We start from the raw sequence: 26860 nt of genomic DNA, 5'->3' as shown, positions 1-26860 counted from the left end.
GCCCCCAGACCCATGCTCTGGAGCAGAGGCCCCTGGAGCACCCATGATGGGCCCAGACCCTGGCTGAGGAGCCTGCGGTCAACCCCTGGGGCCTGTGTGTCCCCGAGTTGCCCCCAGCTGGGGCAGCAACCCAGGAACCCCTCCCCCGGGTAGGTTTCTATGGCCCAAGTTTGGCTGCGCAGCTTGACAGCTCCAGGCTGGCGGGAATACAGCCAGCAGACACCCAGCCTCAGCTGCGGGGTCCGTGTGGCTCTTGGCGTTCACAGGGAGAAGTTGAGGATGCAGCTCTGGGAGCCTCTGGAGCCCCCTCAGGCCCTTAGCCCTCCCCTCCGCCGGACACTCATGCACAGTGCCTGAGCAGCAGCAGCTCGCTCCACCGGGCTGAGATCTCAGCCCTCCCTGTTCAGATGGCAAACCGTGGAGGGAGAGATGCCAAAGAGCACGCGGGGACCCAGCGGGACAGGCCTCTGGGCCCCAAGGCCCCCCTCTGTCCTGACACAGGAAGGAGACTGAACACAGTGTGTGTGTGTTGGGGGGGTCCAAACGCAAGCCCTGCCCCTCCTCAAAGCGCCCACTGTGATCCCCAGGTCACATGTGGCCCCGAGAGGACAGCTCCTGATGGCCCAGACACTGAAGACTACAAGGCATGGAGATCTGGGGCCCTGGAGCCTGGACCTCAGGGCGGGCGCCACAGGGCCATGGAGGCCTCCGCAGGGAGCTGCTGCTGCCAGGGCCTGTCCTGGACTGCACACAAGTAAGACCCCAGGGCCCCTGCAGGGATTCCGTGCTTCGCCTGGGGAAGCAGCTGACCTCTGGTAACTCCATCTTTACTTTTGGAGATGTTCCGTGCCGCACGGTGCTCTGTGCACATGCTGTGTGTCTGTGTGTGGATCCCATGTGCCTGAGACGGCCTCTCAGCGTCTGCCTGCTGCTGTGCGCCTGTGTCTATGTGTTTATGGATTTCAAACTTACTTTTGGCAGTGAATCAAATGAAATCAGTATTTTGAATTATGCATGCATTATGTACGTCAAGCAGAACACTTCTAAAGGCAGTAAGGATAACAGGACTGTTTTGACACACACAAAAAATGCAAAATGTGGCACTATGAATGCCCACGCGATCTCAGCTACAATGTATTGTGTTTTGTCCAATAAATGGCTTTTTTAAAAGCTTGACTTGCAACAGCAAAGGACAATTTAATTAAACTGACCCAGAAGTCAAAAAAGGAAAACATTTGCTGCAAAGCTCAATCACAGCTGCTTGTGTTTTTAATTATAAATAATACAAGTCAGCAAGATGCATCCGAAACTTACAAGAACCTTTAAACAATCCCTGATAGGTGAAGACATTTAGTTCAAACATGGGTTAGGGATAGGGTCATGGTCAGGGTCGGGGTCGGTGGGGTCATGGTCAGGGTTGGGTGGGGTCAGGGTCAGGGTCGGGTGAGGTCAGGGTCAGGGTCGGGTGGGGTCAGGGTCAGGGTCAGGGATAGGATCAGAATTATGGTCAGGACTAGAGTCAGTGTCACAGTTAGGGTTAGAATCAAGGTCATAAGGTCAGGGCTAGGGTATGGTCAGAGTCATGGTCAGGGTTAGCATTAGGGTGTCAGTATGATAGGGTCAGGTTCTGGGTTAGGGTGAGAGACTGGGTTAGCATTAGGGTCAAGTTCATGGTCAGTGTTAGTGTTAGGATCAGGTTGAGGGCCAGGCTTGGGTCAAGGTCAGGGTCTTAGTCACAGTGCCACAGTGAGGGTCGGTGATACAATGCAGGTTAAGGTCAGGGGCAGCGTTAGGGCCAGGGCTAGTGTCAGGGTTATTGGTAGGGTCAGTGTTAGGTAGAGGATCAGGCTTAGTGTTAGGGTCACAGTTAGGATGAGTGTTATGTGGCTCCTAGGCACTGGGGCAGGTGATGAAGAGCACTGGGCTAAGGTTATCTGCACCTCCTGTAAATCCCACTGCAGCTGTGGGTATCTGGAACCCCATCCACCCAGCATGCCTTGGCAGAAGATCCTGCCTTGACTCAGAGAAGGCCTCTGAGAACCGCTCTTTGTGGAAATCAGTGCCTGGATGACACCCGCTTCTCCCAGGAAGCATCAGCTGTCTAGGTTCATGCTGTGAGGCACAGAAACACAGAACTACCCACCCTTGGCTTCAGCCCCAAGCGTCTCAGAGGCCAGAGCTGTGCTCCACGGCCCCCAGCCCACCCAGTTTCACCGTCTGCCTTCTCTCCAAACCGTGAGCACTCTCTAATGTCTATTCAACGTCAAGCGTTGGTAGAGATGTTTTATCTCAAGCATAAGAACACATGCCTTAACCAGGCACAATGGCTCACGCCTGTAATCTCAGCACTCTCAGAGGCCAAGGCGGGTGGATCACCTGAGGTCAGGAGTTCGAGACCAGCCTGGCCAATATGGTGAAACCCTGTCTCTACTAAAAATACAAAAATTGGCCAGGCGTGGTTGCACATGCCTGTAATCCCAGCTACTTGGGAGACTAAGGCAGGAGAATTGCTAGAATCGCTTGAAAAGGGGAGGTTCAAAATCGCACCACTGTACTCCAGTCTGGGTGACAGAGTGAGACTCAAAAAAAAAAAAAAAGAAAAAGCACATGCTTTGGCTGAAGAGACTGGCCAGTTAATTATGGTGGACCCTGGCCGGGCGCGGTGGCTCACGCCTATAATCCCAGCACTTTGGGAGGCCGAGGCGGGTGTATCACGAGGTCAAGAGATTGAGACCATCCTGGTCAACAAGGTGAAATCCCTTCTCTACTAAAAATACAAAAAATCAGCTGGGCATGGTGGCGCGTGCCTGTAATCCCAGCTACTCAGGTGGCTGAGGCAGGAGAATTGCCTGAACCCAGGAGGCGGAGGTTGCGGTGAGCCGAGAATGCGCCATTGCACTCCAGCCTGGGTAACAAGAGCGAAACTCCATCTCAAAAAAAAAAAAAAAAAAAAAATTATGGTGGACCCTCATTATTCCATGATTCCGTATTTGTGGCTTTATTTTTCTCTGCCTCTGTTTGATTTTCTTAAAGTTTTTAAAACGTGTTTGGCCTCTTTCAACGCAGACCTGCAAAGGCAAACATTGAGTCAGGGCAGCTTCCTTGGGCAGGGATGGTTTTGCCCACTTGGGCGACTCAGGGGTGGACCACTGAGGTTCTGAGTGGGGTCAAGCCATCCGTTTTGGCTTCTAAGAGGGCACCTTGCTGCAGTGCTCCTGGAGCAGCAGAACTACATGGGGCCTGCTGGGCAGGTGGCCTTGGGCAGCCTGAGCTCCCTCAGTGGGTCTCTGCTTCCTGTCTGTCACATCAGGCTTAAACCAAGGGCCTCTGCTTCTCATCATCTGGGTTCCTCCTCCACCTGGCTCTGTGCTCTGTGCAGGCATCAGCTGCTCAGGAAGGAGGTGAGCTGGGCAGTGAAAAAAATGATAGCCACGGTGAGGTGCAATCCTGGCCAGAGCCTCCTGTGGTAGCCGCCGAAAACACCATACACTTCTCAGGGATCTTCTGACCCATGAGGCACAGCGGATCCACACAGCGCTTCCACACAGGGCCTGTCCAGCAGCCCTCAGTGAGGCCACTGAGGGTCTCCTGCCCCAAAGAGGGCAGCCAGGGAAAGCAGGAGCCCAGCCTGTGAGAGCTGCAGCCACTGGGCAGCCAGCTTACGTCGCCCCCTCCCAGCCCGTGGCTGTTCAACGAGGCACCCAGGCCTGGCCAGTGCCATGCCCAGAGCCCATCCCGAAGTCCAGGCACGGGGTCTGAAGGGCAGCGGCCAGTGCCATGCCCAGAGCCCATCCCAAAGTCCAGACACGGGGTCTGAAAGGCCTGGCCAGTGCCATGCTCAGAGCCCATCCCAAAGTCCAGGCACGGGGTCTGAAGAGCAGCGGCCAGGAACTGACCAGCTGATGCCCACCTGGACAAGCAGGAGACAGCCGGGAGGGGCCCGGGCTCAGGGCTGTGGCTGCAGGAGCCAGCACCTGAGGTTCAGCAGGTGTGGGTGTGAAACCCCCTTCTCTACTTCTCTGCATCTGCTGGGGCCTGAAGATGGGCACTGGGTGTCAGAGTCTTCACGATTAATTAGGGAGAGTGCCCAGGCCCCGATGAGGAGCAGGAGGACAGAAGACTGGGCCTCAGACGCACAGTACCCCCAGAAGGCTGCAGGAGGGTGAAGGGCAGCTGGGGCGGGTGGGCCTGCAGTGTCTAGAGGGGAAGATACTCCAAGCAGGAGCCACTCCCTGGCTCATCTGAGGAGCGCGGGGGAAGGTGGCCTGTCCTGAAGTCGCTGGGGTGGTGAGCTGTGAGCTGATTCTCTGTGGATCCCACATCCACCCTGGCTCCTCCCCGGTGAAGTTTGGGAAGCTCTGTCCCGGCCTGCTCAGGGCTGCCTGGTTCAGCACTGAAGCCCCACAACCTGGGAAATCCCTCCCGCCTTGGGAAGGCGCCTTGTGTGGGGAGGAATGCGATAGACTGGAAGGAATGTGAAAAGTCCAGAGTGGTCCCCAAATGGGGGCTTGACAGCCACAGAGTTCGTAGTGTGCAGTGGATACGGCCCCGCCCCCACTCACACACACAAGGACGCCGGAGCGCACACACCACGCAGTGCACACACGCTGACACACACCCGAGTGCACATACCGCGCACACACGACTCACCTTGCCTAGGCAGGGTCCCTCCAGCCTTCCGGGACTCCCCACCTGCCCGAAGCCACCTCTGCAGCGGCGGCGAGGAGGCCCGCTCTGGTGGCGCTCCCGGGCGGACCCCTGCAAGGTGCTGGGTCCCAGGTGACAGGAGGCCGCGGGGCAGCTACAGAGACGTGTCGCCCCGGGACTCCGCGGCGGGGGTGAAGGACGGGGGTCCTCGGGTCTTCCTTCCCCGACCCTGACACTCCAAGGCAACGCAGCCTCCCTTCTGCGCCTCCGCCCCGGCTCCCGCCCTCCACGTGCGCCCTCGCGGGGCTCCAGCAGCCGGAGGGGCTCCTGCGCTACGTGGAGGAGTCCGCATCTCCCCTCCTTTGCTCTCCTCCCCGGGGCGCGCGCATCGCCCCGCACAGATCCCAACGCGGGCGTCTGCGGACCCCAGTCCCAGGCCCGCCACTTCCCCCGGCCACGCCCCCGCCCCCCCCCCCGCACCGGGGCCCCGCCCTCCGGCCCACCACGCGCTCCGCACCCACCCCACGCCCTCTGCGCCCACCCAAGGCCCGCCTCTGGGCCGCGCCCATCTCCCGCGCACTCCCCGCCCAGGCCGCAGCCCCTCCGTCGCCCTCCTAGGTCCCGGCGCCCGCACCCGCCGCGCACACTCCACCCGAGCGCGCTCAGGAACTGGCCGGGAGGCGCCTCTTCAGCGCGTCTGGAACCTCGTCCAAGCCGCGCATCCCGCGGGGCAGTTGTCCCAACAGGCTCCATCTCTCCAGTCTCCAGTGTGAGCTTGCGGAGGACCGCTGGTTCCCTCGGCTGCGCGCTCGCCGGGACGGCCGCTGCGGGGAGCGTGTGCTTTCGGGGAAGCCCGGCTTTGCCGCGCACACGCGGGGCCTTGAGTCGGCGCGCGGGGGCCTCAGGATGGCGCTTCTGCTGGGCTCGCCCTGCCTGACCCGGCCTGGCCCTGCGGGGCCCCTCCGTTCTCTCCTGCACCCGAATTCCTTCCCACTCCAGGTGCAGAAAGGAGGGAAAGCAAAGGAAACCCGCGTCTTGGGTACCAGACAGTGAAGCGCTCCGGCACGGCGACCTTCTCCGCATCCCGGAGACCCTGCGGAGGTCGGGCACGCTGGCTCCTCTGGGGACTGCCCGTGTCAGCTGCTCTCTGTGCACGGGTGGCCTCTTAGCAGCGCCCACCTCCCTGCAGCTGCAGTGACTTGCTCCCTCCCCTGCATTTCAGAGGCACCGCGGCCCGCAGGCTGTCCCTGCCCCACAGTCTCGTTCCCTCAGACTAGCCTTGCCCAGCGCCCTCCTGAGACACATCACACACACTCACCTCTGCCCTGGGCCCCTGCTGGGAGCCACAGTGGAGGCTCCTGGTTCCCCCCCACAGCGGCACTGGCCTCTCCCTGACACCACCGGGGACCACGTTCTCCCTGTCTGCAGGGAGGCCCGTGTCTGTTCCTTCCTCCCGGCACTCCGAGTTGCTTTCTTCCCAGGGACAGTCGTGAGTGTGGCACGATCTCCAGGCCGTGCTCTGGAGCCTCCCAGAGTGGTGGGTGCAAGAGGGTGGCCTTGGCCCCGAGTCTCCTGCCCTGAGGCATGCACAACCGACCGGACTCCCCAAGAGCCAGTGGGCCACAAACCCCGAGTGTGCACAGGAAGCCACTGAAGGCCCGGTCCCTGGTCCCATGGCCTCTCCTACTGCCTTCTCCCTGGGACTGAGGTGCCCTCTCTACTGGACAGGACTCCTGACCTCACTGCTGCAATCCTCCACCGCTAGAAACCATTGAATGAAAACCTGTAATCCCTGTAGTCCCAGTTACTCAGGAGGCTGAGGCAGGAGAATTGCCTGAGCCCAGGAGGTGGAGGTTGCGGTGAGCCGAGATCGCGCCATTGCACTCCAGCCTGGGTAACGGGAGCGAAACTCCGTCTCAAAAAAAAAAAAAAAGAAAAGAAAACATGTGGCGCAAATTCTAGCATCTCCATGGCCCAGGCTTATATCAAGCTGGCCTTTTTCACAGCAAGTCAACAGCGCAGAAGCCCTGCCTTTCCTGGGGCTTGCAGTGGCTGTGGCTGCCACACCTCCCTGACCCATCCTGGCTTTCCGAGATGGCTGCCACCCTGCAGCCACCATGCCCAGGCAGTCACAGCAGCCAGAGGTGCCCCACCCTTCTCAGCAGCAGGGTCTCTCCACGGTGTGCTGTGTGCCTCCCATCTCCCTCAGAGACACCAAGGGAGAGGAAAAGAATGTCTCCCAGGCTCACCAGCTCTGGGACTTCTGAACAAGTGACCGTCAGGAGGGGCATCAGCACATCTCCGTCAGCCCGAGCTGAGGGAGGAGGGCAGCAGTGGCGGGTGGTGACATGTGCTATGAGTGGGACAAGAAATTGCAGAGAGCTGGCAACGCCCACTCACTGGGCCTGCCTGTGGGGTTGGGGTCAGGTCCCCAGCGGGTGGGACACTGTGTGTTCAGAACTGTGCCTGGGAAGGGTGGACATCCGCACATTATTGATTCAGAAACAGACATTCAGAGATGGGAAGTACCTTCCTGAGGCCCAGCACATGGTGCAGAGCCAGCACAGAGGGACGGGGCAGGTGGATCCCAAGACACCCGAGACGCCAGCCCTGGTGCACGTGAAGCTTCTCTCAACTACTCGGTCAAACATGGCTTAAGGGCTGGAAAGGATTCTGCAGGTGTAATCAAGGCCCAGTGACATGGTTTGGCTGTGTCCCCACCCAAATCTCATCTGGAATTGTAATCCCCACATGTTGTTGGGAAAGGCCTGGTGGGAAGGGATTAGATCACTGGGACAGCTTCCCCCATGTCGTTCTTGTGATAGTGAGTTCTCACGAGATCTGACTGTTTTATAAGCATCTGGAAATTCCCCTGCTTGCAGTCCCTTCTTCCTGGCGCCCTGTGAGGAAGGCGCCTGCTTCTGCTTCGCTGTCCACCGGGATTCTAAGTTTCCTAAGGCCTTTCCAGCCATGTGGAACTGAGAGTCAATTAAACCTCTTTTCTTCGTAAATTACCTAGTCTCTTTTTTTTTTGTTTTGTTTTTTTAGTTGGAATCTTGCTCTGCTGCCCAGGCTGGAGTTCAGTGGTACGATCTTGGCTCACTACAACCTCTGCCTCCCGGGTTCAAGCAATTCTTGTGCCTCAGCCTCCTGAATAGGTGGGATTACAGGCGCCCACCACCATGCCTGGCTAATTTTTGTATTTTTAGTAGAGACAGGTTTCACCATTTTGGCCAGGCTGGTCTCAAACTCCTGACCTCAAGTGATCTGCCTGCCTCAGCCTCCCAAAGTGCTGGGATTACAGGCGTGAGCCACTGCACCAGGTCTTGCTGCTGGTTTGAAGATACAGGTCAAGGAAAGCAGGTGACCTCCAGGAGTTCAGAGTGGCCCCTGGCTGACAGCCAGGGAGGGAACTGGGACCTCAGTCCCATGGCCACAAGGAACTGCATGAGCCTGGAAGACCCTCACATGAGCCCAGATGAGGACAGTCTAGCCGACACTTGGACTTCAAATGCTGGCCTTGGGACTATGAGGGAATGCATGTCTGTTGCTTCAAGCCATGCAGTTTGTGGTTCTTTGTTATGGCAACCCTAGGGAAGAGGACAGATTTTGTTACCAGGAAGTGATGTGCTGCTATAACAAATACCAAAATATGTGGAATTGGCTTTGGAATTAAGAAAGCAGTAGAGGCTTGATAACTTTTGAGGCATGTGATAGAAAAAGCTTCGGCTGGCTTGAAGACAGCATTTGGTAGAAACACGGCAAAGCCTCTGTGAGTGGGGGCTCAGAGGGAAACGAGGACCATGCTGCTGGAGACGAGGGAACACGTCATAGTGCAGCAGGGAACTTGGCTGGACGTGTTCTGCTGCTGCGCAGGAAGCACAGCTGGCAAGTGGTGAACCCGAGGAGGTTCCTGAGCCAAGCGGTGGAAGTGTGGCGTTTTCTCCTTGAGGCTTGTAGTGAAATGCAAAAGGAAAATAACACTGAGGATGGAACTGCAAAAATAAAAAACAACAACCAGCTCTTATTGATTTGAGAAATCCTCAGCCTATCCAGATAGCAAAAGATGCTAGAATGGCCGGGCACGGTGGCTCAAGCCTATAATCCCAGCACTTTGGGAACCTGAGGCAAGCGGATCACTTAAGGTCGGGAGTTTGAGACCACCCTGACCAACATGAAGAAACCCTGTCTCTCCTAAAAAAAAAAAAAAAAAAAATTAGCTGGACATGGTGGCGCATGCCTGTAGTCCCAGCTACTCAGGAGGCTGAGGCAGGAGAATCACTTGAACCTGGGAGGTGGAGGTTGCAGTGAGCCAAGATCTTGCCACTGCACTTTAGCCTGGGCAACAACAGTGAAACTCCATCTCAAAAAAAGAAAAAAAAAAAAAAAAGATGGTAGAATGAGGAGCACCATTGTTGGGAAAATGTGATCTGGAGAGAAGGCCGGGCAGTAAGTGGACAGTGTGACTCATGGTGCATTCTGCCCTCTCAGCAGAGGCCGGAACATGGGGTTGGCCAGCAAAGCTCTGTGGAGGACCCTCTTGTCTAACGGCATTGATCCCTGTGACATGCACAGGAGACTGACAAGGATTTTGAGACTGTTAGATCAGCAGAAACACTTCCAGCTTGGATGAAAGGTGCAGAACCAGGGCAGAGTGAAAAAGGGCTGTTGGAATCCCAACATCCTACAGGCAGGAAACAGGCTGATGGAGCTACTGGACTGCAGACAGGTTCTACCCCTAAAGAAAAAGGATGACCCCACAGGTGGGACATTGGCTTAAAAGAGGCAAAAGCCTTGAATCGCAGAAAATCATTATCATGCAATTTGTTCTACTGGATTTCAATATTGCTGGGGAATGGTGATCCCATTTTATCTTTTTTTTTTTTTTTTTTTTTTTTTTGAGACAGAGTTTCACTCTTGTTGTCCAGGCTGGAGTGCAATGGCTTGATCTCAGTTCCCTTAGCCTCCCAAGCAGCTCAGATTACAGACATGCACCATCATGCCCAGCTAATTTATATATGTATATATATTTAGTAGAAACGGGGTTTCTCCATTTTGGTCAGGCTGGTCTCAAACTTCCGACCTGAGGTGATCTGCTGCCTCAGCCTCCCAAAGTGCTGAGATTACAGGCATAAGCCACCAGTCTCTTTTTCTTTAATTGAGAATAGTTTTAGGCTGGGCCCGCTGGCTTATGCCTGTAATCCCAGCACTTTGGGAGGCTGGGGCAGGAGGACTGCTTGAGGGCAGGTGATTGAGACTAGCCTGGCCAACATGGTTAAACTGTGTCTCTTCAAAAACACACGAAAATTAGCCACGTGTGGTGGCATGTGCCTGTAATCCCAGCTGCTCAAGAGGCTGAGGTGGGAGGATCACTTGAGCCCAGGAGGTCAAGGCTGCAGTGAGCTGTGATTGTACCCACTGCACTCTGGCCTGCAAATAGAGTGAGACACTATTTCAAAAATGGTAATACTAATTAAAAATAGTAAGAAGAAAGAGACCGGCCACAGCGGCTCACGCCTGTAATCCCAGCACTTTGGGAGGTTGAGGCAGGCAGATGGCCTGAGGTAGGGAGTTCGAGACCAGCCCAGCTAACATGGTGAAATCCCGTCTCTACTAAAAATACAAAAAATAGCTGGGCATGGTGGCGCATGCCTGTAATCCCAGCTACTTGGGAGGCTGAGGCAGGCAGATTGCTTGAACCCAGGAGGCAGAGGTTGCAGTGAGCCGAGATGGTGCCACTGTACTCCAGCCTGAGTGACAGAGTGAGACTCCATCTCAAAAAAGGAATAGTTTTAGGTTCACAGAATAGTTGAGTGGAAAATACAGAGAGTTCCCATATACCCCAGCTTCCTAATATAAACATCCCCCACCACAGTGGTACATTTATTACAGTCAATGAGTCCAGCTTGACACAGCATCACCAAAAGCTTACATGAAGGGTCACTCCTGATGTACATTCTAGGGGTTTTGACAAGTGTACGACAGCATGCACCCATCAAGAGCATCAAGCAGAGCACTATAAGTGCCCTAAACTCCTTTGCAGTCCGCCTGCTGATCCCTCCCCTTGTTCCTGGCAACCACTGATCTTTTCCCAGTCTCCATAGTTGAGCCTGTTCCAGTGCATCCCCCAGCTGGAATCATACAGCATGTAGCCTTCTCACACTGGCTTCTTTCACTTAGCGATATGCATTCATGTTTCCTCCATTTCCTTTCATGACCTGATGGCTCATTTGTTTTGAGCACTGAATACTACTCCATTGTCTGGATGGGCCACGGTTGATTCATTCACCTGCTGAAGCCCATCTTGGCTGCTTCCACATTAGGACAACTATGAATAAAGCTGCCATAAACATTCATGTGCAGGTTTCTGTGTGAACATGTTTTTAATTTATGTGGTAAATACCAGGGAGCATGATTGCCGGATCATTTGGTAAGAGCATGTTTCATTTTGTAAGAAACCGCCAAACTGTCTTCCAAAGTGGCTGTACCATTTTGCATTGCCACCTGCAACAGATGAGAGTTCCTGTGGCTCCACGCCCTCCCCAACAGCTGGTGGTGTCAGTGTCTGGGATCCTGGTGTGCCAGCAGGTGTGTGGTGGCACCTCCGTTTTGATTTGCGGTTCCCTAATGGCATGTGTTGCAGAACCTCTCTTCAGATGGTCAGCTGCAATCTGTGCATCTTTTTGGTGAGGTGTTTGTTATGGTCTTTTACTCGTTTTCACTTAGGTTTTTAATTTTGATGAGTTTTAAGAGTTCAAAAAAAGTTTTTAGATTATAGTATTGTTATTAGAGATGAGGTCTGGCTTGGTTGCCCAGGCTGGTCTCAAACTTACGGCCTCAAAGGATCCTCCTCCATCTCAGCCACCTGAGTTGTTGGGAGCCATGCCTGACTTCAAGGGTTCATTTTCTATTTTGGATAAAGTCCTCTGTCAGACGTCTTTTGTCTATGGCCTGTCATTTCATTCTCCTGACAGTGTCATTCAAGGACATTAAGTTTTAAATTTGCATAAAGTCTAGCTTGTCAATTCATTCTTTCATAGATCATGGCTTTGGTATTATATCTAAAAAGCCATCACCAAGGGAATGTAAATTAGACACAAATTACCCAGTAGGGAGAACACTTTGGAGGTTCCTCAAAAAACTAAAAAAGAGAGCTACCATATTATCCAACAGTCCCACTGCTGGGTATACACCCCAAAAAAGTAAGTCGGCATATCAGAGAGGCACCTGCACCCACGTCTGCTGCAGCAGTGTTCACAACAGCCACAATCTGGAAGCAACCCAAGGGTCCACCAACAGACCAAGGGATAAAGAAAGCATACACATGATGCATGATGATACACATGATGGAGGACTACACAGCCGTCAGAGAAGGAGATCCTCTCATCTGCAACAATACAGACGGACCTGGAGATCATTAAAATAAATGAAATACAGAAAGACAAACTTCGCATATTCTCACTTATTTGTGGGAGCTAAAAATTAAAACAATCGAACTCATGGAGATAGAGAGCAGAAGGACGGTCACCAGACGCTGGGAAGGGTAAGTTGGGTCTTGGGGAGGAGGCAGGAATGGCTAATGGCATGAAAATATAGTTAGAAAGAAGGAATATGCCCTTTGATTTGACAGTGCAACAGGGTGACTATAGTCAGTAATTGTACATTAAAAATAACTAAAAGAGTATAATTGTTTTCAACAAAGGATAAATGCTTGAGGGGATGGAGACCCCATTTACCCCAATGTGATTATTACGCACTGCATGCCTGTTATCAAAATACCTCACGTGCTCCATAAACACCTATTATGTACCCACAAATATTAATAAATGATTGGAAAAAAATTATAAGCCATCATCTTACCAAAGGTAACCTGCATTTTCTCCAATTATATATTACAGTTTGCATTTTACCAAGGGCCATCCATTCCTTTTAGTAAATTTTTTTTTTTTTTGAGACAGAGTCTCACTCTGTTGCCAGGCTAGAATGTAATGGCGTGATCTTGGCTCACTGCCACCTCTGCCTCCCAAGTTCAAGCCATTCTCCTGCCTCAGCCTCCTGAGTAGCTGAGATTACAAACACTCACCACTACACCCAGCTAATTTCATATTTTTAGTAGAGACATGGTTTCACCAGGTTGGCCAGGCTGGTCTTGAACTCCTGACCTCAGGTGATCTGCCTGCCTTGGCCTTCCGAAGTGGTGGGTCAGCCACCGCACCCAGCTCCTTTTAATTTCTGTTTAGGGTGTGGGGCCTGTGTTGGATTTCTTTTGCACATGTGGATGTCCAGCTGTCCCAGCACCATTGTTGAAAAGTCTTTCCTGCATTGTGCTGCCTTTGAATCTTCGTAGGTGAGTTGACTGTATTTATATGGGTCTATTTCTGGGTCCTCTAATCTACTCTATGATTTGTCTCTCCTTTTACCAACACCACGCTGGTTTGGTAACTGCAGCTTTCCAGTGAGTCTTCTGGTCAGGTAGTGTCAGCTCTGCTCCTCTCCTTTAGGATTGAATTGACTATTCGGGGTCTTTTGTCTCTCCATATAAACGTTAGGATCATTTGTTAATATCCACAGAATAACTTGTGGGGATTTTGATTGAAATTGCATTGAATCTATAGATCAAAGTGGAAGAACATGTTGCAAATTGACTCTTCTCATCCATGAACATGGAATTTTTCTCCATTTATTTGCTTCTTTTGTCCCTTTCATCAGGCTTCTGTAGTTTTTCATATATATATATATATATATATATATATATATATATATATATATATGTATGTATATAGTGCACATTTTTTAACTTGTATCTAAGTATTATAAAAGTATTTTGTTTTTAATTTCAAATGCACTCATCCCTATCCCTTGTTGGTATGTAGGAAAGTGGCTGACTTTTGTATATTTTGAAATCTTGAACAGTTGTTTATTATTCTAGTGGCGTTTCTTTGATCCCCTTTTTATACTTTCTACCTGGAAAATGTCATTTGTGAACCAAGACAGTTTGTTTCTTCTTTCAGTATCATTAAACTTTAACTTCCTTTTCTTGCCCTGTTCCAACTGTTGGAGCTTCAAGTGTGGAAAGGAGGTGGTGAGAGCGGACATGTGGGCCTCAGTCACGATCTCAGTACGGAAGTTCCTATATTCTCCCTACTGTACATCATGTTAGCAGTGGTGAGAGCGGACGTGCGGGCCTCGGTCGCGATCTTAGAGGGAAAGTTCCTATATTCTCCCTACTGTACAGCATGTTAGCAGTGGTGAGAGCGGACGTGCGGGCCTCGGTCGCGATCTTAGAGGGAAAGTTCCTACGTTCTCCCTACTGTACAGCATGTTAGCAGTGGTGAGAGCGGACGTGCGGGCCTCGGTCGCGATCTCAGTAGGAAAGTTCCTATATTCTCCCTACTGTACAGCATGTTAGCAGTGGTGAGAGCGGACGTGTGGGCCTCGGTCGCGATCTCAGTAGGAAAGTTCCTACGTTCTCCCTACTGTACAGCATGTTAGCAGTGGTGAGAGCAGACGTGCGGGCCTCGGTCGGGATCTTAGAGGGAAAGTTCCTACATTCTCCCTACTGTACAGCATGTTAGCAGTGGTGAGAGTGGACGTGCGGGCCTCGCTCGCGATCTTAGAGGGAAAGTTCCTATATTCTCCCTACTGTACAGCATGTTAGCAGTGGTGAGAGCGGACGTGCAGGCCTCGGTCGCGATCTTAGAGGGAAAGTTCCTACATTCTCCCTACTGTACAGCATGTTAGCAGTGGTGAGAGCGGACGTGCGGGCCTCGGTCGCGATCTTAGAGGGAAAGTTCCTACATTCTCCCTACTGTACAGCATGTTAGCAGTGGTGAGAGCGGACGTGCGGGCCTCGGTCGCGATCTTAGAGGGAAAGTTCCTATATTCTCCCTACTGTACAGCATGTTAGCTTTGAGGTCCAGTGGACAAGAAGCGGTCAAGTGAAACAAAAGGTCTCACCCGATATTCCAAGAACTTGCTGACAGTGAGAGGTTGGAAAACATAGAAGACCCCACCCATACTGTGAGCTCCTGAGGACAGCAAGGGGTCTGCGACGGGGAGACCTTACCCACACACACTGTGAGGTCATGAGAACAGGGCGCAGCCTCCTCCAGGCTTGATGGGGGTCCATGTGGGGGCTGCAGGTGGTGAGCCCTTGCTGCTGGCTCCCAGCACTGAGAGGAGGGAGGGGCCCTGGTGTTCAGGTGCCTTGGGGCAGGCTTGGGGGCCAACGCTGGCCTCCTTGGGGTGCCCAGACAGGCTGAAAGCACTCACTCACCATGGTCTTAGTGTAAGGACCCCAGGGGAGATAGTGCAAGGTCCCCTTCTGCCGGCTGCTAAGTATAAATCAATAGGAAAAGGAGAGCAGAAAACTATTTCCAAATCAAGCACAAAAGAGCATCAGAGCTCCCTGGAATGTGGCTTTCTAGAGAGGCTGCTTCCCAGTTTTCCTGCCAGGCACCTGCACTGGCTCTGGAGTCTGGCACCGCAGCCCCTAGTCCCGCTGGAGCCCCAGAGCAGGACCTCGTGTGGAACTGGAGTCTGGGCAGACACCCTCAGTGAGTGACATTGAGACCAGGCCATCCTGGACTAGAGTGGGCCCTGGACCCGTGTCAGGTACCCTCTAAGAGAAAGGGGAGGAGGATCTGAGATGTACCGATGGGGAGCGGCCATGAGAGGATGGAGCAGAGACTGGAGTGTGTGGCCATGTGCCTGAGGTGCCTGAGCCACCAGGAGCTAGAGTGTCCGCCCCAGAGCCCTTGGAGAGAGCACACCTTGATGTGGGGCTTCCGGCTGCAGAGCTGCGAGGCCCCCGCATTAGAGGCTCACTGAGCAGCCCCGGGAAGGCAGCACCACTGGGAACTGGGTGCACCAGAGTAGACGCCCTGCTGGCTAGGGCCATGGTGCGGTCCTAGACCTCACCTCCCATGTGCCCGCACCCTTCCTTGGAGCCCTGCATGGGGCATCTGGAAGCAGCATGGCAATGGGGCACTGCCTGCAATGTGACACGCAGTCCCGCCAGAGGCCATGCTCACCTCCGCCTGGGCCCCCAAGGGAGCAGCCAATGACCAGACACAAGACACCAGGTGGAAACACCAACGCCCACCTTCAAAAACCACTCCAAGGCCAGCATTTCCCTTTATTTCTGGATGGAAATGGGGCCAAAAAGTGCAGTCATGCTAGTTTCACTTCTGGCTAAAACCGAGATGATAAAAGAACAGTTGGGTGTTACAGGATGCCCTCAGGTGAGCTGGCTCTAACTTCACTCACAAAGACATAGTACAGCTAGGAAGGCCGGTCTGTCCACGGAAGGGAACTAAGATGAGAAGGGCGGCACACTGGCCCCTTCCAGGCCTGTGCCCATTGTTCCTGGGGCCCTACCATGTCCATTCTTCTGCGCCATCTGCAGAATGTGCAGCCAGGTCCTGCCTGCCAACAGGGAGAAGCACGTGGGGGGCAGGCATGGTACACATCTGGGGAGGCCCCTGGTGCAGAGGCGGCCCCACGGCAGCAGCCCCATCCAGGGGAAGGCCACAGGCCTCTGTAGTCCTGGCACCACCTCCCAGCCCGTCATCTCAGGGGGATGTGCAGGGCACGACAGGATGCAGGGACGTCTACCCCTAAGTCAGCCTCTTCATCCGCCTGTTGTGCTTGTCAATGGTCAAAGTTGCCCTGTCCACGGCTGCTGCCACGCCATCCAGGGCTTCGTCCTGTCTTTCCAGCTCGCTCTCAGCCTCCAGGGCCAGCCCCTTCATCCTCCTCAGGATCTGGGGAGAAGCACAAGATCACAGCAGAGGCTGCTTCTCTGCAAACCTTGGCACAGACATCTCCCTGTCTCCCCCCGGGAATCTTTGGGTGATCACCTGGGTGACGCCATCTGCGAGCCAGTAAGAGGGAGCCCAGAGCCCAGCACCAGGGTCAGGGCACAGCTCTGCTCCTGCCAGCACAGACCTGGAGAGATGAGGTGCCCGCCCCACCTCCTGCCAGCTGTCTGCCCCCACCTCCCTCCTGGTGCTGTGGCCGTACCCTGGCCTGCTGTCCCCAGGCTGCAGACTGCTCTGTTTGGCTGACCCTGAGGGAGTGTTGCATGTGGGTGTGGAATTCCAGCCCACGGCAAGGCAGCCAGGGACCCAGGCAGGCAGCTTGGATCTGAACCCCAGCTCTTGCCTGGCCACTGTGCTCATGACCTATTTGCACGCGGGTCCCTAACTGCAGACTGAAGTGGGAAAGCAGGATTAAAAGAAACACAACCCCTTCTCTTGTGTCTAGGTATGGGATGTTTCATGCACAACACAAACGACAGAACGAAACTCTCCATGCAGTGGAGGGCGGCTAGCACCGTGGAGGTGTGGGAGACGGACCCGGCCCAGCAGATGCAGAAGCTGGAGTCACCCAGGGCCAGGCAGGTGTGGATGGGGAAAGCTGGACTGCCCCAGGAATGCTAGCACAGAGCTACGTCCACTGGGTGGTGCACCGGGGGTGACAGGCTGAGGACTGAGCTGGTGCTGTGTTCCTGGCATGGCCAGCTGTGTTTGGTGAGGAATCTAGGAACCACACTGTGAAGCGCTGCTCTGCACACTCAGCCTTGGTCCAGAAACCTCATACGCCCACTTGACCACGGACAATAATACACTAGAAAGGAAATGTGAGTGACCCACCACTCACAATAAATGTCCATGTCCTCTTTCAGGGAAAGTTCTGGATCACTGCTTAGGTCAGGAGAAGGAACCCTCAGTGCTCTGTGTCCCCATGAGTTGGACGGCAGTGACCACACACGGTCCGGGGGGTGGTGATCTTGAGGGGGCCCCTACGGTTCCTCTGGATGTCTCCAGGAACAGTGCACCTGAGCCCTGAGGGAGCAGCCTCCCCACGCTCCACCCAGTGACATGGCAGGAGGCTCAGCGTCCTGCGGGGTGGGGTGGCTGGCCATGAGACGCATGCAGCTAAGGATTCAGGGTCTCAAGCGATGCCCCCGCCCACGGTCCGGCCTTTGTCTGACCCATGAGAAACAGTATGGAGGCAGCCAACACAGAGGCCCAGCCGGTCAGATCCAGCTCCCTCCGCAGAACGGTGCAGCTCACATGAGATCACAAATGCAAACGAGCTGTGAAAACCAGAAAGGGCCCAGCCAGGGCCACTGCTGCGCTACAGAAGGGAGCCCTTCCCCGGCCGTACCCAGCCCCTCTCTGCAGATGCCACAGGAGTGAGGGGCTGAGGTCACACGGGCACATGGCAGAGGTGAAATGAGCCACATGTCCCTTTCCAAATGCAGCCTTCCTGCTGAGATCTTTGTCATGAGACAGATGGAGAAATGCCTGACTTGAGCTGCGGTCGTAGACGGCAGGGCTTCTGCACCCTCGGGAGCTGGCGGAAACTCATCTGTTGAGTCATGACTGAGATCGCTGGATGGGGCTCTGGAAAGTATACGGTGGGGTCAGTGGCTCCAAGAGGACGGGCAGATGACCTCACACAGGAGGTCTTTCCACTGCCTGGCCCATGATCTCACATGGCCCACACCCAAGCTGTGCTGTGAGAGGGAAGAAAGCTCAGCCCACCCCTTGCCCGCTCTGCTAACCCGCTCCCGTTCTCACCTGCCCCCTGCTCTCAGTGTGATCCTCAGGCACTGCTGGAACCGGCAGGCATGGCCCCTAGAAGGGAGGGCAGGGCTGTGTGCTCACGCCGTCCCAGCGCCCACGTCCCGGGAGGAGGCCTCCCGGAAGCCAGGGATATGGGTCCGCTCCGGCTCTGTTCTCAGTGCCTATGTCGCTCGTCGACCATGCTAAAATGTGACTTCAGCATGTTTATAATTTAAATGTCCTTCAGGGCCACAGGGTTCCTGTGAGCTGACAGCTGGGGAGATGGCCCAAGCCCTTGCCAGGACCCACAGCTCCAGTGCCTCCCACCAGCCCCTGTGTCAGCCCGGCCCTCCCCATGACCATGGCGTGGACTGCTATCAGGAGACACCACTATTTGTCTTTTCTGTTAATAGCTGTGCAGGTAGGAAACCAGGAAACAAGAGAGAAGGAAAACAACAAAATCTGTCCATCATCCAGACCACTATGAATCAGGCTGGTCCCGTGAGCAACACGAGCACACCCCCATCTGGCTTTCTCCCCGTTGCTGTGTCCATTCACTCTTGCAAATAACTCATATTTGGGATTAAAGTACACAAGTTTGTTTTCTGTTTTTACCATCTCGTCGCTTTCCTGAATGAAAGCTGAGTCACTGGCTTCGCGATGTCAGCTGACACTGTTCTAGGAACATGGCACAGTTACCTCCAACTCTGTTTCACAGACAGGGTGGCCTGCCCCAGTCCTGAGAATACACTCACTGCACACAGAGAGATGCTGCGGGGCATGACCCAGGCCACATCCCACGTCACTGCCAGAAGTCACACAGACCTTAAAGGTGGTGGCAGGGCCCTGGGACATCCAAGGGAGGCTGGACCAGAACCTGCTCTGACTCTCATTCTGGAGCGTCTTCAGCAGGATGACACTAAGGGCAGCTGAATAAGCCACGTTAATCTGCTAACCCTGACCCAGATGTTCAAAGGCAAAAATGATACAGAAAATAAAATACTGTACTGAAGCCAACAGACACAGAGTACCATTTGGCACATATCAGTGCCAACAGTTATTAAACATACATCATGCTCGTCTTTTATACCCAGTCCTAGCAAGCCGCCATGAAGGTTAGACCCACAGCAAAGGCCAGCAGAGACAAGCAACAACTCAGGGATCAGGAGCCACATGGAGACCAGGACCACAGTGCAACATGAAGCCTGTCCACCTAGGGCCACCTCCGACAGACCCCACCAGCCCCTTCCCCACACGGCACCTGTCCCCCAGGGCCACCGACACGCATACCCCAACAGCCCGGCACTGCTGGCTACCACCTTCCCTGCAAGGCTGAGTGGCACATGCCCAAGATGCTGGCTGTGCTAGTGACTCTGATGTGACGTGATCGCTCACTACGTAACCCATGAGTATGTACAATTATTCTCAACTTAAAAATAGCGTCGGCCGGGCGCAGTGGCTCATGCCTGGAATCTGAGGCGGGCAGACTGCCTGAGCTCAGGAGTTCGTGACCAGCTTAGGCAACACAGTGAAACCCCATCTCTATTAAAATACAAAAAATGAGCTGGGTGTGGTGGCAGGCACCGATAGTCCCAGCTACTTGGGAGGCTGAGGCAGGAGAATCACTTAAACCCAGGAGGCAGAGGTTGCAGTGAGCCGAGATCGTGCCACTGCACACCAGCCTGGGCAACAGTGAGACTCCATCTCAAAAAAAAAAAAATTGTCTATGACATCTCCCCAAAATATAAAGAAAATAAAATAACCTTCTTTTAAAGACAACAAATTCATACCTTTGTCTAGTGTATAAGAAAGCACTGGGGTAATAATATGCACAGGTAATTAATTTGTGACCAAGACCAGCTGATCTGCCTGCAGAAGTGGAGTATTTTACTGTATATACAGACAAAATAAAAGCTGGCTCCTGCTGTACTTTTTGATTTGAAAATTTCTCACCACGCTGAAGACCTTAAAAGAGAACTCATTCCAAACAGCCTGTTGAGACCCTTGGCTTGCCTGCCAAAATTGCACTTGAAGCTAATTAGTAGTGCGAAAACACAGGAGCGATCTGTGCAGCTGCTGGGGCTGCAGACAAAGAACATTCCTGAGCGAACCCTCAAACTGCAAGCGTCCTGGAGTGCGGGTCCAGATTCTTTCTCCTTTAAGAAGGGACTGAAGTAATTACATGGCATCGTGTGCATTCCACATCACGGGGATGGAAAGAATGGAGAACATGAAGTCTGGCCAAACCCTAGAAACAGTTGTTCCTCTGTGGCCTGGGGTGACAAGCCATCTAGCCATTATGCAGGATGCTGTCAGCTCCGGGGCAGCCAGTGGCCTCGTGCAGGAAGCCTCGTGGGCTCTGAGTCAGAGGCTGGGTGCAAATCAGAGTTCCCGAGTCCCTGCTACATAAGTAAAGAAACCCAGAAACTGGCCTTCCTTCCAGCAAGTTCTACCTCCACAGAAACTACCTGATTAAAAGTGCTTTGGGCCAGGCGCGGTGGCTCACGCCTGTAATCCCAACACTTCGGGAGGCCGAGGCAGGTAGATCATGAGGTCAAGAGATCAACACCATCCTAGCCAACATGATGAAACCCCATCTCTACTAAAATACAAAAATTAGCTGCGCGTGGTGGCACATGCCTGTAGTTCCAGCTACTTGGGAGGCTGAGGCAGGAGAACTCCCTGAACCAGGGAGGCGGAGGTTGCAGTGAGCTGAGATCACACCACTACACTCCAGCCTGGTGCCTGGCAAGAGCAAGACTGTCTCAAGTAAAAAAAGAGTGCTTTTGGTTTTGGGGGAAACAAACTTTAATAAACTTCAAAGAAACAGAGCAGGGAGTGCTTGAAGAAAGACAATCCAGTCCGGCCCTGGGGCACGCCTGCCAACCAGGCCTGAGAAAAGTGTTTCTGAGAAGCTTTGGCTCAGCGCCACCGTGGATGCCTGGCCAGACCCACCCCCGGACTCTGTGGTCCTGAGCAGGTGTGGGACCCACCGAGGACATCGGAGCTGGGAAGGGGAGCATCTCTAGGTGACTCAGGCAGGCAGCAGGAGGCACGACCTGAACAAAGAAACGCAACTGAGCGTGGCCAACACTGCAGCTTACGGCCGTGGTCCCCCAGGAGAGCACCAAAGCCACTCTCCTCCCACACACCCGTGAGGAGCCAGCCCTGGGTGCTGCAGGCCTGGCCAGCTCCCTCGTGCCCTGGGCAAAGGCTGTTCTGGAAGAAAAGCTTCTGTTTGGTGCCCTACTAGGGAAGCGTCTGTCTCCATAAAGCTCCCGCAGACTCGGGGCAAAGCATCCCCAACACTGCTGGGCTGACAGGAACAGAGGCCAGAAGCCCAGCAGAGCAAAGACAAGAGTGTTTAGCCTTCTCACCATCTCCATTTTGTTTCTAGAGACAAAAAAATAAATACAGAAAAAGGGCCTAATGAAGTGGGGAGGGCCCACCTACCAGGCAGCTGTGCCCCTGCACGCACTGTCTGGACAAGGCTGAGCGCCAGGGCCCCAAGGTGTCCGGGGCCTGTGCTTTTGCTGCCACCAGCGGCCCAGGAAGACGGTGCTCCGGAGGCACGCAGGGCCTTGAGTCTCCAAACTCTGCGGGACGTCAGCTCTCAGGTCCCACAGGACGTGTCTGCTCTGGCTTCCCTCGCAGCGCCGGAGTGCGGCCCATCACTGCACCAAGGCAAGCACCAAGAGGGGTCTGCCGTCAGCTGCACTGCCCTGGCCGTGTCATTAAGCTGACTCACTGAGGAACTGTGAATTTTCTTGCAGTGAGAAATTAGCAACCATTTAAGAACAGAGCTGGGATAAATCAAGCTGTCTACAACTCAAAATAGTTCTACCAGTTGGGGCCATTAATATGCTGCAGAGAACGTAAAGGGGGAAAATTGGCTCTCACCGCAGCCAAGCCCTGGAGGCTGTAAAGAACACTCTCCGCTGCGACCTGTCACACTCGGCACTCGCAGACCACCCTGCGGCCCACCAAGTCCCCTCCGCTGCATTCCTGGAGGCCACGGTGGTCTGTGCACTAGCCGGGAGCAGGACGCCCCCACGGTGGTGGAAGGTAGTGAGCACGGCGACCAGCCTTGCTACGCAGAGGGGACTTTGAGTCGGCTGGGCCAGCTGCGCTCACACCAGGCGCGCACAGGAAACGCCGTGCAAAGCGAGGAGCCAGGCCTGCCTGTCCTGCCCCAGAGCACTCCCTGCTCCCAGACTACAGACAGAGATTCCCATGAAGTGAGCCAAGTGCTTGACGGGCCATGAGCCCTCACCAAACAAAGCATTCAGTGACTGTGGACTGGGTACCATGAAGGTGCATCTCACATGTGGAAGAACCTCAGTGGTACCCTCAAAATAGTAAACGAACTGAGAATGCATTAAAACGTGGCTCTTCCAAGGGGATGGCCACTGCCCCACAAAACCCACTCCCCAGCCTGAAGCAACACGGCCAGAGCCGTGGCCAGTAAGTCTGCTTGCAACATGCCAAGCGCCCACACTCTGCCCTGCACGCCGTGACCCCAAGCCCCTTGCCTCTCACCTGCACCTCAAGGCGGGACACCACTGCACACAGAGGTCACGGGAACTGGGTCCAACACTCAGGGCTGTGATACACAGCTCAGAAGCAGCCACGGTGCTGGCCCTGCCATCCAGGGCCACTGCAGCCACCCTCTCCCAGGGGGTGACGCCTGGTCTGGTGAACCTGCCCCTGCATGGCTCTTTCACCCTTCAACAGCTGCATAAGCTACTTCCCAGCCTGAACCAAGACTGTGTAATGCCTGCTGACCACATTTAAAGGCTAGCAAACATGTCAAAACGAACAGAACAGCTAAGCAGAGGATGCACACAAAAACAGCACTATAAACCCATGGCCGGGAGACCTGTGCAGAGTGCTCCCCCACAGCCACAGGAGCCCATTCTCCTCCGCACCAGCTGCCTCCATGGGACACAGGCCGGGGGACAGCCCTCAACAAGCGTAGAGACACGGATCCACAGCAGGTGCCTCTTCCGACCACAGCAGACGGAAGGTAGCAACACGGCAAACTGAAGCGTTCACAAATTAAACAACCAACAGGTGCAGGAAGGGAAATCAGTAAATTCTCAGAGATTAATGAAAACAAAAGCATGATGCGCTAAAATCATCGTGGCTGCCTAACGACGTGGATGCATCCCGAGGAACTGTGGCTCGGGGTCTCGTCATAGGGCAATGCTAGAGCAAGGCACACACACCTGCGGTGGCTGCAGGCCTGCACGACATGCCACGGCACCAAGGCGCAGAGGCAGCTGGAGCACCACGGCAGTCACCTGCGCATCTCGACGTGGGGAAGGTACGGTGAACGTGCACCATAAGGATAGGAAACGCCACATGGCATAGGGCGCACCCCGTGAGCAGGCTGGCAGGGCTGGACCCTGCCTGGATGCATGGTGAGTGAGCGTGAAGGCCCAGGCCTGACTGAACAGGGCACACGGCATAGGGCGTGCCCCGTGAGCAGGCTGGCAGGGCTGGACACTGCCTGGGTATATGGTGAGTGAGCGTGAAGGCCCAGGCCTGACTCAACGCTGTTGTGAACTTCATCAACACCGCAACTGAGGCTCCACTGCGTTTACGTTACAAAGTCTTCCTTCAATAATAGCTGAGCCTCAGCTTCCTGTAACTTTTGCACATTACAAACTTTACAATTGTTTTTAACACTGTTCTGAAATAAAACTTAACTTAAAACACAAATATTATACAGCTGTGCCAGAAAAATTTTTCTTCATATCCTCATCCTATCTGTTGTTTTCTCTTTTTAACTTACTCTACTTTTAGCTGGGGACAGTGGCTCATGCCTGTAATCTCAGCACTCTGGGAAGCTGAGGAGAGAAGGTCACTTGAGACCAGGAGTTCAAGACCAGACTGGGCAACATAGAGAGACTCCACGTCTTAAAAAAAAAAAATAAATAAGCTGGACGTAGGGATGCACAGCTACAGTCCTTACTACCCGGGAGGCTGAGGTGGGAGGGACCACTTGATTCCAGGAGGCACAGGTTGCAGTGAACCGAGATCATGCCACTGCACTCCAGCCTGGGAGACAAGAGTGAGACCCTGTCTCAAAATAAAAAATGCAAAGCTACAGCAATCAAAATAGTGACATTAGACCACAGAATGGAATTAAGTGAGAAATCAGAAATAAACTCATTTATCTGTGGCTGATGGATTTTCAACAAGGGTGTCAAGACCATTCAGTGGGGAAAGGATGGTTGGTTCACCAATGGTGTTGAGAAAACTGGATGCGCACACACACAATACAGCTGGGTCCTCACCTCACTGTGCCAGACACTAACTCAGAATGGGCTCACACCGGAGGAAACCAAAACCACAGAACCCCTAAGAAAATGCAGGGTAAAGCTTTATGACCTGGGGGTCTTGGAGCATTTCCCTTGATAATAAGGGGGACCACTGTGTACCCCAGACTTGAGAGCAAGGCCTCAAGCAGATGCTCACACGTGAACACTTAAGCAGCATTCTCCGCAGCAGCTCAAAGGAGGAAGGAGCCGCGCGTCCACTCGCAGCGGGGAGGGTCAGCCAGCTCACTGCAAACGGCATGCCGATGAAATGAGCAGGCACAAAAGGACAAGTGCTGCGTGGCTCCCCTGCTATAAGGAACCCAGTGTGGCAGGCTGGCAGAGACAGACGCAGAGTGGTGGGCAGGGTCTGGGGCAGAAACATGGGTTCGAGTTTCACAGAAACAGTTTCTATGTGGGATGGAGTGGAAGTGAATTTCATTAACCACTGAATCATACATTTAAAAATGGTTAAAATGGCAAAATTTGTGTTTTATGTATTTCACCACAATTTTTAAAAAGGGAATAAAGAGAAACTCCCCACTGCTATAACACGTATCACCTTCCACAGCCAGGGCCTCCGTGACACCCAGCACTTGCCCGGCACACAGCCTTCATTACCGCGACAACTGGGAGGACAGCAAAGGCTCGGGGTGGGGCGAGTCCTCCAAGTTTCAAGTCCCACTCAGCACTCAGTCTCTGCTCAACCGCTCAGCCGGTGCAGCCGGGGAGTGGCCTTGGGAGGGCTCAGCAGGCACTGGTCTTCAACCCTCAGCAGAGGTCCCACACTCTCTCCCACCAGGCCCCTTGCAATGGCAGTTTCCCAGGTACTCCCTGGGCAAGTGAGAGCAGCTGGTGTGAGCACTGAGCATCAGGACCCCTAGGGCGGTGCCTGGCACGGCCTCCTGTCCCCATCACTCTGAAGCCATGGGCCCTGCTCAGCCCAGGGTCCTGGGTCCTCCACAGTCATGCCCAGTGCAATGGGAGCTTGGGGGTGTGGGCACAGGAGTGGCTCACCAGCAACAGCAGACAGTGCGGGGGATAGGGGTGGGCAGAGTGCACAGAGGCGGGCGAGCAGGTGCTTACCGGCATGAGCCCATTACCAAAGAGCACGCAGGCCAGAAGGGAAGGCGTGGTGTTTCCCTGTGATGCCGCCTCCACAGAGCCGCCGCAGGTCTGAGTTACAGGGTGCCCTTGAGCCTTGTGCATGCAGGGCTCCCATGCCTGGTCCAGGGGCCCCTGGGAAGTGGCCTCCTGCTGTGTGGATGTCAGGGGCTGTAGGGAACCCTGTCCCCATTCCTAGGCTCTTCTGGATCAGTGTTTAGAAAGTGCATGTGACGTGGCATCAGGAGCATGAGTAATAGGAACTAGCAGTGAAGGCACAGATCCCCAAACACTCGGCTTAGTTCAGTGCTCATCTGACTGGTGTGAAGGTCATCAAGGAAAACAGCATCACAAAACCTCGCAGACCCCCAGAATCGACCTCCTGCCTGCATTGTGATGAACACCTGACATGAACAGCCTGGAAAAGCAGGAAGGCACAAGACACTGAGAGCCTGAGAGGAGGAGGAGCCTGGCCTCCCTGCCCCTCCTCACTCACAGGCAAGGCCCACTCCTGCCTGGCTGGTCTCAGAGGGTGGGTACCTTGTCCAGTGTCCCCCCAGAGCCCAGCCCCACCATCCCCTCTGCCTATAACTCGCCCTCCGACTCCCAGGGCTGGGGTGGCTCCTTCTCCACACTCCCACGGGGGCCAGGCAGGAGAGCAACGCTTGTGTCAGGTGTGCTCTGGACAGATCATGGTGTCCCCACAGTGTTGCCCCTGGGACCGTGGGGGCCAATGTCACATGGGGCTGTCGGCCCCAACATGGTCGGTGAGCTCAAAGAAGCCAGGGTGGTCACACTCTGATCAAGACCCTTAGCCCAGGCAGGGAGACACTCTGTGAATATGATTATCTTTTGTTCCTTAGGTCTGCAGGAAACCACCGACATCCTCCCACCCCACGACTAGGAGAGGACACAGGTGACTTGAGGGAAGTTTACATTATAGACATCAGGGACAGAGAAGTGAGGGAAGGCAGACCAGAAAGAGGGTCCCTGAGGATGATACAATGTGTTCTCCACTTCCTAAAAAAGAGAAACATAAAAGGAAAGAAAAGCAGTTACCTTCTGAAGATGGTTTCATAGAAAGCAGGGAGCCCAGAATGACTGCGGAATGTTTCAGCTAATCACCAGAGCAGGTCCACGGGGGACATGATGCCAGGGGCGGGCAGAGGGTTTCTGCCACAGACGCGAGGACAGAAACACCTGGGTCCCCCC

At 54.2% G+C, this 26860-nt stretch overlaps 1 protein-coding gene across 9 annotated transcripts in view; it reads right to left on the bottom strand.

Moving 5' to 3' along the window:
- Positions 1 to 15764: 15764 nt before the first annotated feature.
- Positions 15765 to 26860, bottom strand: part of SNAP47 (synaptosome associated protein 47) — a 43245-nt gene continuing 32149 nt past the window's right edge. For 4 of the 9 annotated variants that reach the window (XM_035281303.3, XM_035281300.3, XM_035281301.3 and 1 more), the window contains 2 exons: positions 18237 to 18293; positions 15765 to 16412 (listed from right to left, as the gene is read on the bottom strand). In XM_035281303.3, coding sequence (XP_035137194.1) covers positions 16266 to 16412; positions 18237 to 18293 — 204 coding nt within the window. In that variant the 3' untranslated portion in view covers positions 15765 to 16265. Of the gene's footprint in view, positions 16413 to 16508; positions 18060 to 18236; positions 18294 to 26624; positions 26669 to 26860 lie in introns of all 9 variants that reach the window. The other 5 variants (XM_035281304.3, XM_078357088.1, XM_078357087.1 and 2 more) reach the window with 3 other exon arrangements.

The sequence above is a fragment of the Callithrix jacchus genome, chromosome 19 (assembly GCF_049354715.1).
Source record: "Callithrix jacchus isolate 240 chromosome 19, calJac240_pri, whole genome shotgun sequence".
NCBI classification, from domain to species: domain Eukaryota; kingdom Metazoa; phylum Chordata; class Mammalia; order Primates; family Cebidae; genus Callithrix; species Callithrix jacchus.
This window is presented reverse-complemented; position numbering and strand designations above follow the sequence as displayed.